The sequence below is a fragment of the Centroberyx gerrardi genome, chromosome 5 (assembly GCF_048128805.1).
Source record: "Centroberyx gerrardi isolate f3 chromosome 5, fCenGer3.hap1.cur.20231027, whole genome shotgun sequence".
NCBI lineage: Eukaryota > Metazoa > Chordata > Actinopteri > Beryciformes > Berycidae > Centroberyx > Centroberyx gerrardi.
The window spans coordinates 11,220,683-11,235,940 of NC_136001.1; the positions used below are offsets into that span (position 1 = coordinate 11,220,683).

General features: G+C 38.0%; 1 protein-coding gene across 3 annotated transcripts; it reads right to left on the reverse strand.

Annotated features, from left to right (window-relative positions):
* Positions 1-6,505: 6,505 nt before the first annotated feature.
* LOC139912209 (complement factor H) lies at positions 6,506-14,408 on the reverse strand. 3 transcript variants are annotated; one of them, XM_078283835.1, is made up of 12 exons: positions 14,185-14,408; positions 13,067-13,252; positions 12,767-12,866; positions 12,097-12,167; positions 11,568-11,750; positions 10,212-10,355; positions 9,915-10,001; positions 8,363-8,398; positions 8,226-8,267; positions 8,078-8,129; positions 7,030-7,105; positions 6,506-6,813 (listed from the first exon to the last, which is right to left on the reverse strand). In XM_078283835.1, the coding sequence occupies exons 1-11, from the start codon at positions 14,264-14,266 to the stop codon at positions 7,048-7,050; spliced, it is 1,041 nt and encodes a 346-aa protein (XP_078139961.1). In that variant the 5' UTR covers positions 14,267-14,408; the 3' UTR covers positions 6,506-6,813; positions 7,030-7,047. The 3 variants fall into 3 exon arrangements, with proteins under 3 accessions (XP_078139961.1, XP_078139963.1, XP_078139962.1); XM_078283837.1 differs by lacking the exon at positions 10,212-10,355; XM_078283836.1 differs by lacking the exon at positions 7,030-7,105.
* Between the last annotated feature and the right edge of the window lie 850 nt (positions 14,409-15,258).

Consider the following 15,258-nt stretch of genomic DNA (forward strand, 5'->3'; position numbering starts at 1 on the left):
TCAGTTTTTTCTATTCAATGATCGATTGATGAGTTGATTCAATTACAATATTGTTTTGCTTTAGGCAGCACAATCAAGGCCAAGTCTCTTATTAAGTCTGTTGTTTGACATTTTAGCTGTTGCACATTCAGCATGTTTTTGGAAGTTCAATATATTTTAATAATATATTGAAGCAATAACCTCTAAATCAGCATTTTTTCCAAAAGGAACACTTTGAAGTTGTAAACTCAAATGTCAATAGCCTACATTATTGTTGTAAAACTACATTTTATTACCTATTTTTTAAATGAATACTGTGTAGAATGAGGGACAATTCATAGGTGATAAAATGTGACATTTGTTGTCTGTAACCCTGTGTATAACAGGATTGACATAAGTTAGAGGCAATGGGTGAATAATTTAACCATAAATCAAAGGGTTTAGGTGCCTGAGTTTGATCATTATGTTGTCAGTCCTCTTTCTGATAGTTTGTCAAAAAGAAAGGAGTGGGGAGCCCAAAAAAGGCCCCCTGTTCAAAGAATGACATGCAGAGCAGGTACTTTCCTGAGCCGTTACATTAACATAGATCATGTTGCATGGTTCATGTAATGACTAGGTAGAGCAGCTATCACCAGTGATACTGTACATAAGACATCACATTTCCATTTAAAAAGGATAATTATGTGTGCTCTTCAGACACATTGGTCACATTCCTGATCTTATTGGATCAGGAATGTGACCGACCACTGGCTCAATGTCACTTGTCACTTGGCTAGAATATTTATCGAGACACGTACAGTGCCTGTCAAAAGTTTGGGGACACCTCATTGAATGTACTATGTTTTTCATTATCCATTTTGATCTAAAGGCTTATGCTTAAATGCTTGAAATTTGTTTCTTAGACAAATATAAATAGTGAAGTTGAAGCCTATGTATGAATTTCTTTCCAAAGCCTTTGCCTTTCCATCAAGGCAAAGGGCGGCTACTTTAAAGAATCTAAAATATAAGATAGTTTTGATTCGTTTCACACTTTTTTGGTCACTGCATAATTCCATTTGTGTTATTTCATAGTTTTGATGTCTTTACTATTATTCTAAAATGTGGAAAATAGTAAAAATAAAGAAACTTTTGACGGGCAGTGTAAATTCTCTTTCAACATAAACACCCAGTTGTCTAAATGTCCTACAAAGTGACCAGTGATAGAGTCACTGCAGCAGCCTAGTCATGCGTCTATTTTATCAGCCTTTTTTTTTGGCTGTACCATTTGAGCTAAAGCTATGAATTACAGGCCAGCTATCACATTTAGAGTCACTTGACACTCTTGAGCCACGAGTGACAGTGCAACAGTCTCCTTTTAGCTTCCCATAATATCTTCAATTCCCAAGTTTTTTTTTTTTCTTACAGGAGGGTGACAGCGTCCAAACAGGGTTAGCAGCTACTGCAGTCCACTACACATCTTGCATGGATTACTCCTGTGGGACTAGAGGCTTAACCCACCAAGACACAGGAATAGAGAGGATATTGTGGGAATAAAGAGAGGCATTGTGGAGCAGTGTCCAAAATTAGAGCATTAGAGCACACTCCATACACACTGTTTGTGTCTCTCATTTTGGCATCCCGGTTCCTGGTTTATTTCATTAAGCACCTATGAGTTGATAAGTGTAGTGGAGCAAAGCGTGTAGGTTCCCAACTGTAAAAGCTTATATTACTAAATGACTGAGCCTGGAAAGGGAGAAAAATCTCTACTCCCGTCTTGACCCCATTTTTTATTACTGAGGCCCCTGCAAGCAGCCAACCTGGCAGACAACTGAGGATATATTCGGAGTGTGTGGCAGACAGTGTTTCCATATCAACAGCAAACAAGAGCATACCCATTCGTTATCCTTTCATTTCTGAGCCAGGGTGAATCACAGGAAGGGAGCGTCTACATTTAAAATGACTTGACATCATCAATTTTTGATTTCATCCTGCCCTGCTCTGACTTGCCCTGTTGACTATGATGTGGTTCGTGTGTGTGACTAGTGTCTTTGGTTGCGTCGAGTCACGTTCAGAGTTCTTTGCCTAACCTCAGCAGATGTGGGAGGAGTACTGAGAATTACTGTTCAGTGAAGTGAAGATCTAGAAGTCACAGTACTTGTCTAGGAAATTATTCACCGGTGTGTGGTTACTGTCAGCCCGATTAGTCACGCAACTCCCTTTTTAATTAATTTTTAGGGGTGTGGTCCATGGAAATCTGAATCTGACTGATCATTGATCAACAGTACTGAGGAAGTTTGTTCAGTTGTGGGAGGTAAAGGCCTGATGGCTGATGCTGCTGACGTCACATACTCATTTCTGACTCAAGTAAAAATAGAAGGTTGCTCAAGTAAAAGTAAAAAAGCATATTGCTGAAAGTGCTTACAATTAAAGAAGTGTTCCTCAAAAAAAAGACTCCTGTATGGTAACTCAAGTACTTAAATATTATTCACTAGACCTCAAGATCCCTAGAAAGAACAATGTCTATTTCGGAGGATGTAAACCCCTACTTTGAAATCATTGCCACATTGATGGCATGTTCTTCACGCTGAACATCTGTGTTTCTGGCCTGATGCCCAGAGCCAGTGGGAACCATTCATGTCTTGTTTGTCTTAAGGTTGAACATGACCAGCTCTACTCATGAGAGCAGCTTTAAAGAGGAGTTTCAAATCTAACTGCTGCCAACAAATATGTTTTTTTATCCATGGCAAAAGTACAGTATGGTACGGTATGTTTCTCCATCATCTTTTGTGCCCAGTTGGAGTCAGTATAATGTCCCATATTATTCAGTTTTCATTACTTTGTTTTCAAATATTTTATAGTATTTATAGTTAAAAGGGAATTTATTGAATGAATTTGAAGACTAAAGGCCCATTCACATCTAGAACGATACCTATAAAGATAACTGTAAGCGGTAACACTTTACAATAAGGGTACATTTATTATAATTCCAGCTTAGCTCCTGAAATGCAGTTTAACAATCCTACATTTTTCAGTTTCAGTTTTCATGATTTTAATTTCAAATACTCTTTGGCTCGGGATAACAATAATGTCCAAGATGTTTTGCAAATAAATGTAGTTTTGTTAGAAGGGTTTTTATTGAATGAACTTGAAGACTAAAGGCAAGTTTATGGTTTCTGCGGTGTGCCCGGTGTTCGCGGTGCGGAGGGTCTGTGCGGCGAGTGCGGAGCTCCGCAGGGGGTCTGCGGAGGGTCTGCACCGAGCTCCACGCTCCTCTCAAAAAATGAAACTCTGCGGAGGCCTCCGCAAACACCGCAGTCAGTTCAGAGGCAGTTGGAGTCAGTATAATGTCCCATATTATTCAGTTTTCATTACTTTGTTTTCAAATATTTTATAGTATTTATAGTTAAAAGGGAATTTATTGAATGAATTTGAAGACTAAAGGCCCATTCACATCTAGAACAATACCTATAAAGATAACTGTAAGCGGTAACACTTTACAATAAGGGTACATTGACACATTAACAGTTAACTAATGTGTCTAGTAATCATTTACTAATGCTGTTCATGTTAACTAAGGTATTAATTTATACATTATTTAATAGTTTAAAAAGATGCTATTAACATTAGTTAATACATTAATAAGCATTAACTAACAGCTAATACAATAATAAGCATTAAGTAACTGTTAACAAATGTCTCTTGTTAACATTTATTAAGGGTTTACATGTTAATTAAGGTACTAATATTAGTAAATGGTTGATAAAGATATTAATTAATATGTATGTCATGAAGTTCAGAGCTAAGCCATGTTTGTTTTTTATAAATGTTTATTTAAGGGTAATGATTGTCCACTTGCTTGTCCAGCCTCCAACTTATGACTTATTTTTGGTAAAGGTTGAGATCAGTGGACACACTCCATGGTCTTCATGTAGAGGTTTGCTTGTTCCTTTATCTTCATGTAGACGTTCCTTAACCTATAAATTATTGTGCATGTTATATAAGCATTACTTAACCATAATTGGCCATTTATTAATGGTCTTTGTGACCCTTATTGTAAAGTTGAAAACATGTATCCCTTAAGTAACACTTCATAAATGCATAGGAGTGCTGAATAAGCATTACTTATAACAGGGTTTCTGCAGGTTTCAACAAGTTAAATTTAAGACTTTTTAAGACCTTTTTAAGACCATTATGAATGCAATTTAAGACCTATTTCACATCCATACTGGCAAAAAAAGGACAAAGGATATGAGCATTTTTAACAATAAATAAATAACAATAAATATTGGGGCAGCAGGATGGACTAGTGGTTAAAGACACCATCCTTAAACCAGATGATTTGAGCCAATCAAGTCCAAGTCCAGTTGTGATGCACTGACTGGAGTTAATCTGAAACTGTGAAAAAGGATGGCTTTTTGAAAATGCAATAACTTTCAATTTAACCATTCAAACAAAACCAATGTTTTCATCAAACATCTTTGATAGAGGAAAATTTGAACTCTCATAAGAGTACTGACAGAAATATCATCAACATGTTCCTCTCCTAGACAAACAGGACTAAACTTGCACACTGTTGTAATGGAAAACCAAAGGCGGCTGATTTATCCTCATAGTGGCCTCACTATGGGTGTAGCATTATACTTGTGCAATGGAAAAAGGGGCTTCCAAGTTGGTGGAGGAGGAATCAATACATCAGATTTTAGTGAATGGAAAATAGCATTTGCTGAAACAGGGAGGATGTGCAGCGTATTTCCTGCTGTGGCTCAAACTTTATCACTTCCTGTGCTGCAATCACATCTGACAGAAGGATGTTCCCCACACAGCTGATGAAGACAGCTAGTACAGCCGGGCATTCATGATACAATTATACAGTCATAGTGCACTGATTGTATTATCCGCGAGTATTGAATTGTACAACATGGCTCTGGCTGTATTACTGTGATCCCTATTGTGAGGTGTGTGTGTGTGTGAGGGGATGAAGAGGCGTGGGCGGCAGGTTAGAGAGATTTCCCTGTAACCTGAAGGTCACAGGTTCCATCCCCCAACAGTCACTGTGTCCGTGTCAAAATGTCCCTGAACACTAAACCCCTGTCCGCTCTTGTCATGAACTGTCTGCCTACATAACTAAACTGATGGATGTATATCCTGTTTATGACGACACTTTAAAACTGTGTTTCCTCTTTCAATGGATTTCACTTAAAGGATAACACCGGTTTTATTTTTTTCCTATCACCATTAATGCCCATAAAAAGTCCTACTGATGTGATTGATTTTCAACCAATCAAATTTAAGATCTAAGAAAGAAAGGCGGGAGAATTCGGTAGCTCACTGCAGCGATGCTTTGTCTGCTTAGGAACTTATCACCGATATTGTTGTAGATTGAATGCTTGAACAACTATATATTCATATAGTTTACAGCTCTATTTATAGTTTTATTATCATGGGCAACAATGGTGATAGTAACAAAGATAAATTACACCGGCATCATCTTTGAACAAGTAAATGTCTCTGTCTTTTGAGTCCAACTAAAGCTTTAGAATTATTTCTTTATGGCCACATAAACCGCTAGTAACTGTAAATTGTGACCTATAAACCTTTGCTCTTTTGACCTGAAAGTCTCGTCGGAGTAGAAACAAGAAGGCCTCTCAAGGGTCTTGTGATCACAAAAGACACCGTTCAAGCCTTTGGCACAGCAGCAGACCGGGGCACAATGGAACAGTGTCACCACGTTTTAGTTTGGGGCTTTTCTCTCCACAAGTCTATACCCAGGCCGTGATAATGGCTCGGCTCTGCTGCCACGGCTGTGAATGTGTTCATTCTCCACTACGTGCCTCCCAAGGGCAACAGACTAATAAATATTGCTACTCTGTAAGAGGTGAACAATGCTTCAATATGTAGTTAGGCATCAAAGTAATTTCACTGAATGGAGGCTTTTTTCCCTTCACAAAATATGTGGTGCAGTACAGTGCAGCACGAAATGCAGTTTTGCATTTTCTTGGTATAATCTCATCATGTGTCATTCCAGATCTGACACTCCATAAAATTGTTTGCTTTTTTTTTTGCTATTTGGCAATATTTTGTAAAATGTTTCTCAACATATCACCGTATCACAATGAAAATTTTACAAAAAATCTTTTTTTTCTGCTCCAGTGGCTCATTGAATTCATTCACTTACACCATAGGATACTCTAAATATGTCTGTTTTTTACTTGTTTATTGGTGTTAGCTTACTCCGCAAGGCTCTTTTCTCATAAATAAAGAATTGCTATTCCTTCATAGGTAGAATACACAACCTACTAGAACAGGCCCCTGAACAATAGACAATGAAGAAAAGAGTCAGGAGGCGAAGAATGCAGTTGATTGTATCGTAGTCAGTCCCCATTTCAGTCTGCAGACCACATTGTGTGCCTTTTGACTCTATTTTTCATTGTTCTATTGTCATAAAAAAGCACTTTAGTAACATGTGAACTTGAGATAATAAGATTTCTCAAAAGCCTCTACCTAAGATGTGGTTGTCTCAAGATCATTTTACAATACTTCACAACACTTGGAGGGAATTTCTTTGTGTTTATTCCAGTTTCCAACATAAATAGCGTACAAAATAGAAATACTATAGTGGCATGAAATATTTACAGTTTAGTGGCAGTAAAAAATAAATCATTACAAATCATTACAAAAAAGTGCTTTTCATTACTGAGATATTTACATTTACATCCGCTGTCTGAAGTGCAATATGATTCAAATTAAGTGTCTTTTTTTTTTCCAGAGAGGCACTGCTACAGTTCGGATGCTGGCACTTCCTCCCGAGGTCACAGATGCTCGTCAGCAGATAGGCACGGTTCCATTTGGAGAGAGCTAGTGTTGACAAGAAAATAAAGAGAAAATAGTTGAGGCGGGGCTGTATTTACTCACTGCTGCAAAACAGGAACAGGTGGGAAACACCGTTCACTCATATCAGGCGTATTTCATGTTCACAAATGTTGATTTATCTTAGCTGTATTCTGATAAGTGAAAGCAAAGGACAGCTATTTTAGCTCTTGATGATAATAATAGGCAGGAATTGACAGATACCTTAGGGAGGGAGTCAATCTAAAGATTTTGGAATTGTAATAACTCCGGCTTCAGGTCTTCTCCGGTGTCATATGAGCTATGGTGCCATCAAATAAGGAATATGTGTCAGAATTGTTAAGTTATGTTATGTTAATTTGTTATTCTATTAGTTGACCACATGCCAGTTTCTTGTTTGCATCCTGCAAAGTCAGTGCCATCTTGAGAGTTATGACTTTATGTGAAGAAAGAATTTAAATTTGGCTCAGTGTAATAGCTAAAGTTCACATTTGTTTAGATAGAGGAAAGTTTCTCTGGGTGAATCAGAGCTTTTTGGCTTATCAGGGTTAGAACTGAATTTCAAAAGAAGGATACCTGTCTGTGTTATCTGCAAGTTCAAGTGCCTTGATATCTGTCTTTTGAAACAGAGATGCATTTGCTTCAATAAATGGATGTTTTATCAGCATCTGTCCTTTGGAAGGGACTTTTGTTTGTCAGTTTTAAAACATGAATCTCCAGCACAAAAGTTAATCACAGATATCAGGGAATTTGTCAACGTGTTTCTGCACGGTTGTGACGAGGACAAGTTCCTGTACATTTATTGTACTTGATGATTAAAGTGATCCTGATTCATTCTGACCCCGTGGGAATTTTCTTTTTCCTGACGCTGATGTCTATGTCAGAGCCGGTCTTATTAAAGGATTTCCTCCTGACTTCCCTCATTCCTCAGCAGAAGCCAGGAAACACAGACATCTCGATTTCCTTAAACGGCTCAAAAATGAAAAAAGCAGCAGAGAAATCGAAACTGCAGTAGAGTTAGTTACTAACAAGATCAAAGTCAAGAGATATGTTAGATGCCATGGTTATTTTACTATAAGCTATGCTTATTAAATATGTAATAATGTTTTCCTGTGCTTTAGATATTACTGTGCATTTAGTTATGAGCGTATAAACAGCATATCAAGCCTCAAAAGGTAGAAAGAGCAGAACATGCAGACAGAAAAGGCAACAGACTTTGATGAAAAACATAAACCATGCATAAAACAAGTTATAATAGAATATTGGTTCTCACCCTTTCCTCTTCAGAAGAAAATGGTGTAAAATGAACACCACTATAGGTACAACTGTAAAGCACAAAAATATAAGCAAGATGAATATTTGTATTTTGACTGCAATGTACAGGTCAAATGTGAATTCAAAAGATAATAAATATATTTTACCTGTTCCAATGCTTATCACACTGACAATAACAGGTGTGTATCCTGAAAGACACATTCAAAGTTAAATGCAAAACATGAATAGTCACGCATGTAAATAAATCTTATAATATCTTATAAACTAGGGCTTAATAACTCACCAATGTCCTTGTTAGTATCTACATCGCCATGCTTCCCTGCAAATATACAATAGTTTTATTAGTGCAATGCAAATATGTAAAATATATGTAAACTATCTAAATTGCCAAGGACAACAGGACTGATTCAGCCTGCATCAAAAAAACCTTCATCAGCGCATAACAGAAAGTCCGTCAGCAACTCAGGACTTCCTCTGCTGAATCCCATTTAGACAAAAAGAAGAACTGACTGATACCTAACGGGGCATTTTGTTATTTAAATATGCCATTTGAGACTGGAAAAATAGCACTTATTGCACTACAAACTAACTTTCTAGTATGGCACAGAGGACTTAAAACATGATTTAAAAAAACCCAAAACAAAATCTAAAATATTAATTTACTCATTGGGAGAGGTCCAAAACTACATGTTAATGGAAATGCTGCACATCAAGGCTACCTAAAATAAATCTGGAAAACACTTTAAACCACATTTTCTTAGGTCTGTGAGGGTCTGCGAGTTCTCTACACTCAGTACATGGCAACCACTAATATATACCCATATTCAACTTTGCAAATAATGAAAATTAAAAGGCCAAGTTAAATTACAGGGTTGATGGGTTAAATCTGTAGCTGCGTGTATTCCAGGAACATTTTAAAAATGGCAACTGCAACTAAATAACTATCTCATTCAGTGTACTAGGAGTATATCCAAGGACTGGCTGACCGATTTGACTGTTCGCTGACAGCTATCAAATGATATGGTAAAATCATTTGATTCCTTGTAAATGTTTTTGCAGCATTAACTACCAAGTGCAGCACAGGAATCATTACATTTCTACTGCAGTGTTTTCTATACTATCCACACCATTACTTTCCTATGAGGTTTCCAGTTTCACAGACTTGTATTAAAACTAGTGTTTGACTAACAAATCTATTTCAATGGAAGTCTTCATTGAAAGAAATGTTTTAGTCCAGATCTGGGATCATTTAATGAAATCCATTTTGTTCCCTTAATTTTAAGCCTTCCCAGCCCCACCTTACACATTGCTGTTGCTGGGTAAAAACCTTGTATCTCCAAAATGTCAAGGAAAAACAGCCTTGTTTTAACTTGGCAACCATACAATTTTGAGTTTATCTAATTGGTTTTGAAAGGGTTTCATAAACCCAAAAGTTGTAGAATTTCCTAAACCCGTAGAGGAGCATGTAATCCTTCAACTGAAATTAAAACATGAAAATCACCAAAATTGGGAGTTACAGGGTTTTCACCAGACAGTGACAACATGAAATAATGCCTTCCCTCCACTGAAACAAGGGAAAGCAATTAAAAATAACAAATCTTTGACTAACTAGAAATAAAAAACTTGTCTGTCTAATACTGATGAGTATATTCACTTGAGTGGCCTAAGGGTTTCCTGAGAGGCACCTGCACCCTCATGGGAGATGAAAATCCATGGGACAGTAGATTATTACTTAAGTATTTCATCTTATCATCTTATTCCATTCCCTGCAGCTTTTGATAACAAAAACAATTTGAATGAAGTCTTCATTGCTGTTTGGTGAAATCATTCTATACCTTGAACTGGAGGTGAAGCAGTTGGTGTTTTCCTGGTTGTGGTAATTTCATCTTCTGTTGACAAAATGTCTGCTGGGAAAATGACACCTATGAAGAGAAAGATTCTTAATTCTTCTGGAGTTTGGACAGGATAAATGTGCCTAATCATGTTCACAAGCCATTCCTGAGATGCATGCAGCATGCGTGTACATTGTTCATTCATGCAGCAAGCACTGCACCCAAGAGACAGATTTTCAAATCATGCTGAAGAAGTGAATAAAGTGCTGATGGTTTTGTTTTGAGACATTTTTTCTGTACCTCGTACTGGAGGTGAGGCAGTTGGAGTTGAACTGGTTGTGATAATTTTATCTCTGTGAGTTGTGGGTGTGGCAGAGGAATCTGTGGTAGTGGAGGCCGCTGTCACAAGGAAATTATCCACTGTTGTAAAAATATCTGTGCCACCTATGAAGAGAATGATTCTTAATTCCTTTGGGGGTTTGGGACAGGATCAATAATCAAGTTCAAAAGCCATTTCTGAGACTTGTGCATCATGTATGTACATTATTCATTCATGCAGCATGTGCTGTACCCAAGAAAGATCTTTTGAAAAGAAAAATGCATGAATAACATCTTTGTTCAGTGTACAGTACTTCATGTCATGTGTAACTCAGTAATTATACTAATAAACAGAGACAGCCACACTCTCAGATCTAATGCATGACAGAAATGGGAAGGACCATCCATTTATTTTGCACATCAGCTCAGCTGTGCCTTGCAATATGTAACCGTCCTCACATTTATAGGAAGCTATGCTTTTAAATAAAAATGGTGGAAACAGAAAGAAAAGTACTTAAAAAATGATTTTTTAAAAAACTTCACAGTCCTCAAAAAGCTTGTCTTTGGTCATAATATACTGTAAAACTGTTAGGATTACTGATAGGAATGGTGAAGAAAGATCTGGAGCAAAGAGCAGCTTGGATACTACTTCCTAAAAGACCCAGAAGAATATGTGGAGAAGATCAGAGATGACATGCCAGCAGTGTGTTCAATACAGGGTGACCTCAGTGAAACCATGGCAATGCCAATATGCAATATATTCTTTTGGGGATAGTATACTATAGATAAAGACAGTCCATTTGGGTATTTACAGGATTCGCTAGCTCTGTTTATTCCTAATAAGCATTGCAAAGTTATTAATTCTTACCACGTTATAGCCAAATTCTGTATGTAAAAGCTGATATGACTACCATCATCACGGGCTAACAAAGATATAAAACGGATATTTTAAAGATCAACTTATAACAGATCAACAGATAACTTAACTCTAAACCCAAACCTGAGTAAAGCCTGACCTACTGTTAAAAAGCGCGCTACCGAAATTGCCATCTTCTATTGGCTGATCTTTGCTGCCAGGTGATGTCACCTTCTATACAGTACAACAGGTGGTGACATCACTTGGCACTCAAGATCAGGCTTTACACAGATTTGTGTTTGGGGTTTAGTTACTCTTTAAAGTTGATCCACTGACAATCTAAAAATATGCTGTTTGTAGGGTAATGTACAGGGGACAAGTGTGCACCTCGCTAGCTTTTTATCCTGTCTTTCTCCACCTGGCCCTGCCTCTCTTTAGTGTGTTCCAGTAACAAGTCAAGAACATCCACCCAGTGGGCTTACCATTACACTCAGGAGGCGGTGAATTGTATTGACCGTTTCCGCTGCACTTAATGGTATGGTTCCCAGTGAGGGTGTACCCTTCATCGCAGACGTACTGTACGGTGTCTCCATATATTGGGTCTGTCTGAGAATCCCAGAAGTTTCTGCCATTTGTAACTTCATCAGGCTTTGCACAAGTTACAACTGAGGAATCAAATGAGCAGGTATTTTAACACACATTCTTAATACAAAAGATGAAAAACAAGAAATAATCCATGACATTTTCATGAATCAAATGAACAGGTATTAACACACATTCTTAATACAAATGACTACAGAAAAAAAAAAGGATCCATGACATTTTGGGATCAGTGAACTTAAAAAGACACTGGGAATGACCCCACAAAGACCGGATACACTCCAAAAACCACATTGCTGCACGAGCCATAACTTAACACTAGCTGCCATCTTATCTCCAGTAATACATCAAACAGTTACTTTATTTCTCCTGGTTGTGGCTTCAAGAAATATAAAACGAAAAGAAATTTACCTCCACATTTGGCTTTTCCACTCCAGCCTGCAGCATAGCACTTCTTGTAGGACGTCCCACTAAGTCGGTAGCTGTTGAGAGAAGAAGAGGTGCAAAGTAGGATTGTGTTTCATAATATACTTATACAGCGATGCTTTTGTGATGTAATGTAAAGATAATAAATATGTAATGCAACTCTACAGACCTAGATTCAACTGTGAAACAGAATTGCCTGCTATTCCTACATTCTTAGACAGTTTAGTCAAGAATTGTGCACATCAACAAGCCTCTCCAAAAGCTGGAAACATAAAGAGCCAAGTTTCTGGTCTATGATATCATGAAGCAACACTTTCTGGCACGGCTCTGTGGATTATATTTTAAGACTGATTCCGTTAGAAAATCAACTTTGTGGACCCTAAGTTGATTTTCCAGCAACATGCGTGCATTGTCTGGTAGAGAACCGTTCGCACGACAACAAAGTAAAGCTCACTCGGGTGTAAAAACTGAAACGAACATGACTCTATCTATGCCTCCCATGCATTTTCAGTGGCACTGCTCCATGATATCACTTGCTTTTCTGAATTCAAGAGAGAGCTATTCATTTTCACAAATAATGAAATAACAAATGAGCTGTCCAATACAGGAGAATGGCATGCAAAATTCTAGGGTGCAATTTACTTTTCATACTCACCCTTCATCACAATATACTTGTAGTGAAGCACCAAACAGGGTCCCTTCAGTCACGACAAAATGCATATGTGGCTGCAGTCTAGGGAGGCCACAGTCTCTCTCTGTAATGTACAAACAAACAAACTCAACAATTCAACATTAATCTCCAGTTTCTTCCATTGGAGAGCTTTGAAAAACACTTATCCGCCTAAAGCTGCTTGGTGGTCAACAGTAGAAAACTGTGGTTGAACTGGGCAGGTGTGAATGTGAAACAGGGCAACGCTGAGTGTGATGAGAGTTAATTGCAGTGGACAGGACTCACTTTTGCAGTTGAGCTTTGGTGTGGTCCACTCCCCGTTGGTGCAGGTTGCAGTCCCAGACCCGTTTTCAAAGGCATATCCATTAGCACACTCAAACGTGGCTTCAGAGCCCTCTGGGAAATCATTCTTCAGAAGTGCTTCATTGGTTAAGACAATGTTTTCTGTCCCCTGAGGTTTGGGACAGTCAGCTAGGGGATTGAAGAGACAGGCAACATCATGCTGTAATATTCTTTCTTCAAAATCGGCCATGATAAACCCTCATAAATCAACTTGTACAGTAAATCTGAAAGCCTTAAAGGTAATGAGTTATAAGGAGAAATTGGAATATAAATTAGGCTAATGTTAGGCCAACTAATATGATCATTTACAAATGATGACATCAGGCACATAAGAAAATGACGCGCAAAAACTAGGATGAATTCTTATGGCAAGCCTGATTTTCCTCTGGGCTCTAATGGACTAAATGTCTAAGTTGCAAAGGCTTTTGTCTTCAGTGGAGAAATTAAAGAGCTTCCCTAACGCGAAATCACTATATTCCTATAGAAAGTAGTGTGTCTGTGGTAGTCAACACAGTTTGTGACCGTGGTATTGTTTTATCTCCTAGGTATCACTATAATATTCATATGATATTCCTATAGAAAGTTATAGTGTCTGTGGTACCAAATGATGAGTTTATAGTGGCCGTTGGTATTGGTTTACTTTCTCCTGAGGTATCACTATAGGATTTTCTATGGTGTAATTTATAGTATGATATTCAACTTTTTCTGTTACGCCATCCTTCTAAAATGCATTAGGCTATAGGATTATTATAGTTCTTTCTCGTTAGGGCTGACATAGAAGATTACACATTTTTATTTTCAGTAGTGAGTTTATAGTGACCTTCTCGTAGGCTACTTTGAGTGTTGTTGTTTTTTTTTTTTTTATCTCCTGTGGTATCTAAGTTTTTATAATAGCTGCATGATATTCAAGTTTTGCTCATCCTACTATATAGCTCTTTTTCATTGGGGTTGACAGAAAAAATAGCCTGGCTATTCATGGTTGAAGTCTCATGACGAACTGGTAATTGATAAATATTATTATCGCGTTAACCAAGGCTGCAAGGCTGGCGGTATATACTGACCTGCTGCTCTCACAACAAAGAGATATAGTAACAGCAGAGACTTGACCATTCTCCGTCCGCAGGTGTCCAGTGAAACTTCCATGACTGCAGGAGGAAGCGATATAATGTCCAGATCCAGCAGCTTTTTCCCCAGTCCAACGTCTTCAGAACAAGACAGGAGATAAACAGGAGTCGCGCCGCCACCAGCCAGTTATCCGGTGTGATCCTCCCACTCCCCACTTGCACTTCTACTATCCCGGTTTATAGCCGCATGCCGCCCTCAAATAAGCAGATACTACAGGAAATGAGGCGAATCAGCCTTCAAAATAAAAACAGACCAATTCTCCTTTTCGAAAGAAAGAAAGAAAAAGAATGAAGTCGCCTATAGGGCTGCCATTACTAGATTCCTCCTTAATTATGCGCTTTATTTACTCTCTCGTCCTTTGTGTTGCTCGAAAAAAAACCCTTGCAGCACATGTTCGTTAATAAGAGTTTTATTTTGAAAGTGAAGACCGGAATATGTGCTTTTTTAAGTTCTGGCTGACTTGACACTGGCCGGTTCCAGCCCCGGTCACCGAGAGGACTAGAAGATGGCACTACAAAGGTTTCCGAGTAAAAAAACAACAACAACAATCAAATCGATGAGTTTGGAACAGTTTAATTAAAACATTGAGGTGTCGTTTTACTACGCAGTAAATGACATCATCAGTCTGCCCAGCAGTGCCAGTCAGAGGGATCCTCCCTGTGAAGCGCAGATATCTCCAAAACTGTTTCCATGGAGAAAGGGGAACTTCTTGGGTGTATCCTAAAAACACATAAATACAAAACCATGACGTAAAGGGTGTTCCCTCCCCGCGTGCTAAAAGGGGGAAGGGAATGAAATGATGTGGACTTGTCCCTCTATGCTACTCTATTCTAGTCTATTCTATTATACTCTATTTTTTTTACTCTATTCTATTCCACTCCACTCCACTCCACTGCACTCTACTTTACTCTACTCTATTCTATTCTATTCCACTCCACTCCACTCCACTGCACTCTACTTTACTCTACTCTATTCTATTCTATTCCACTCCACTCTATTCTATTATACTG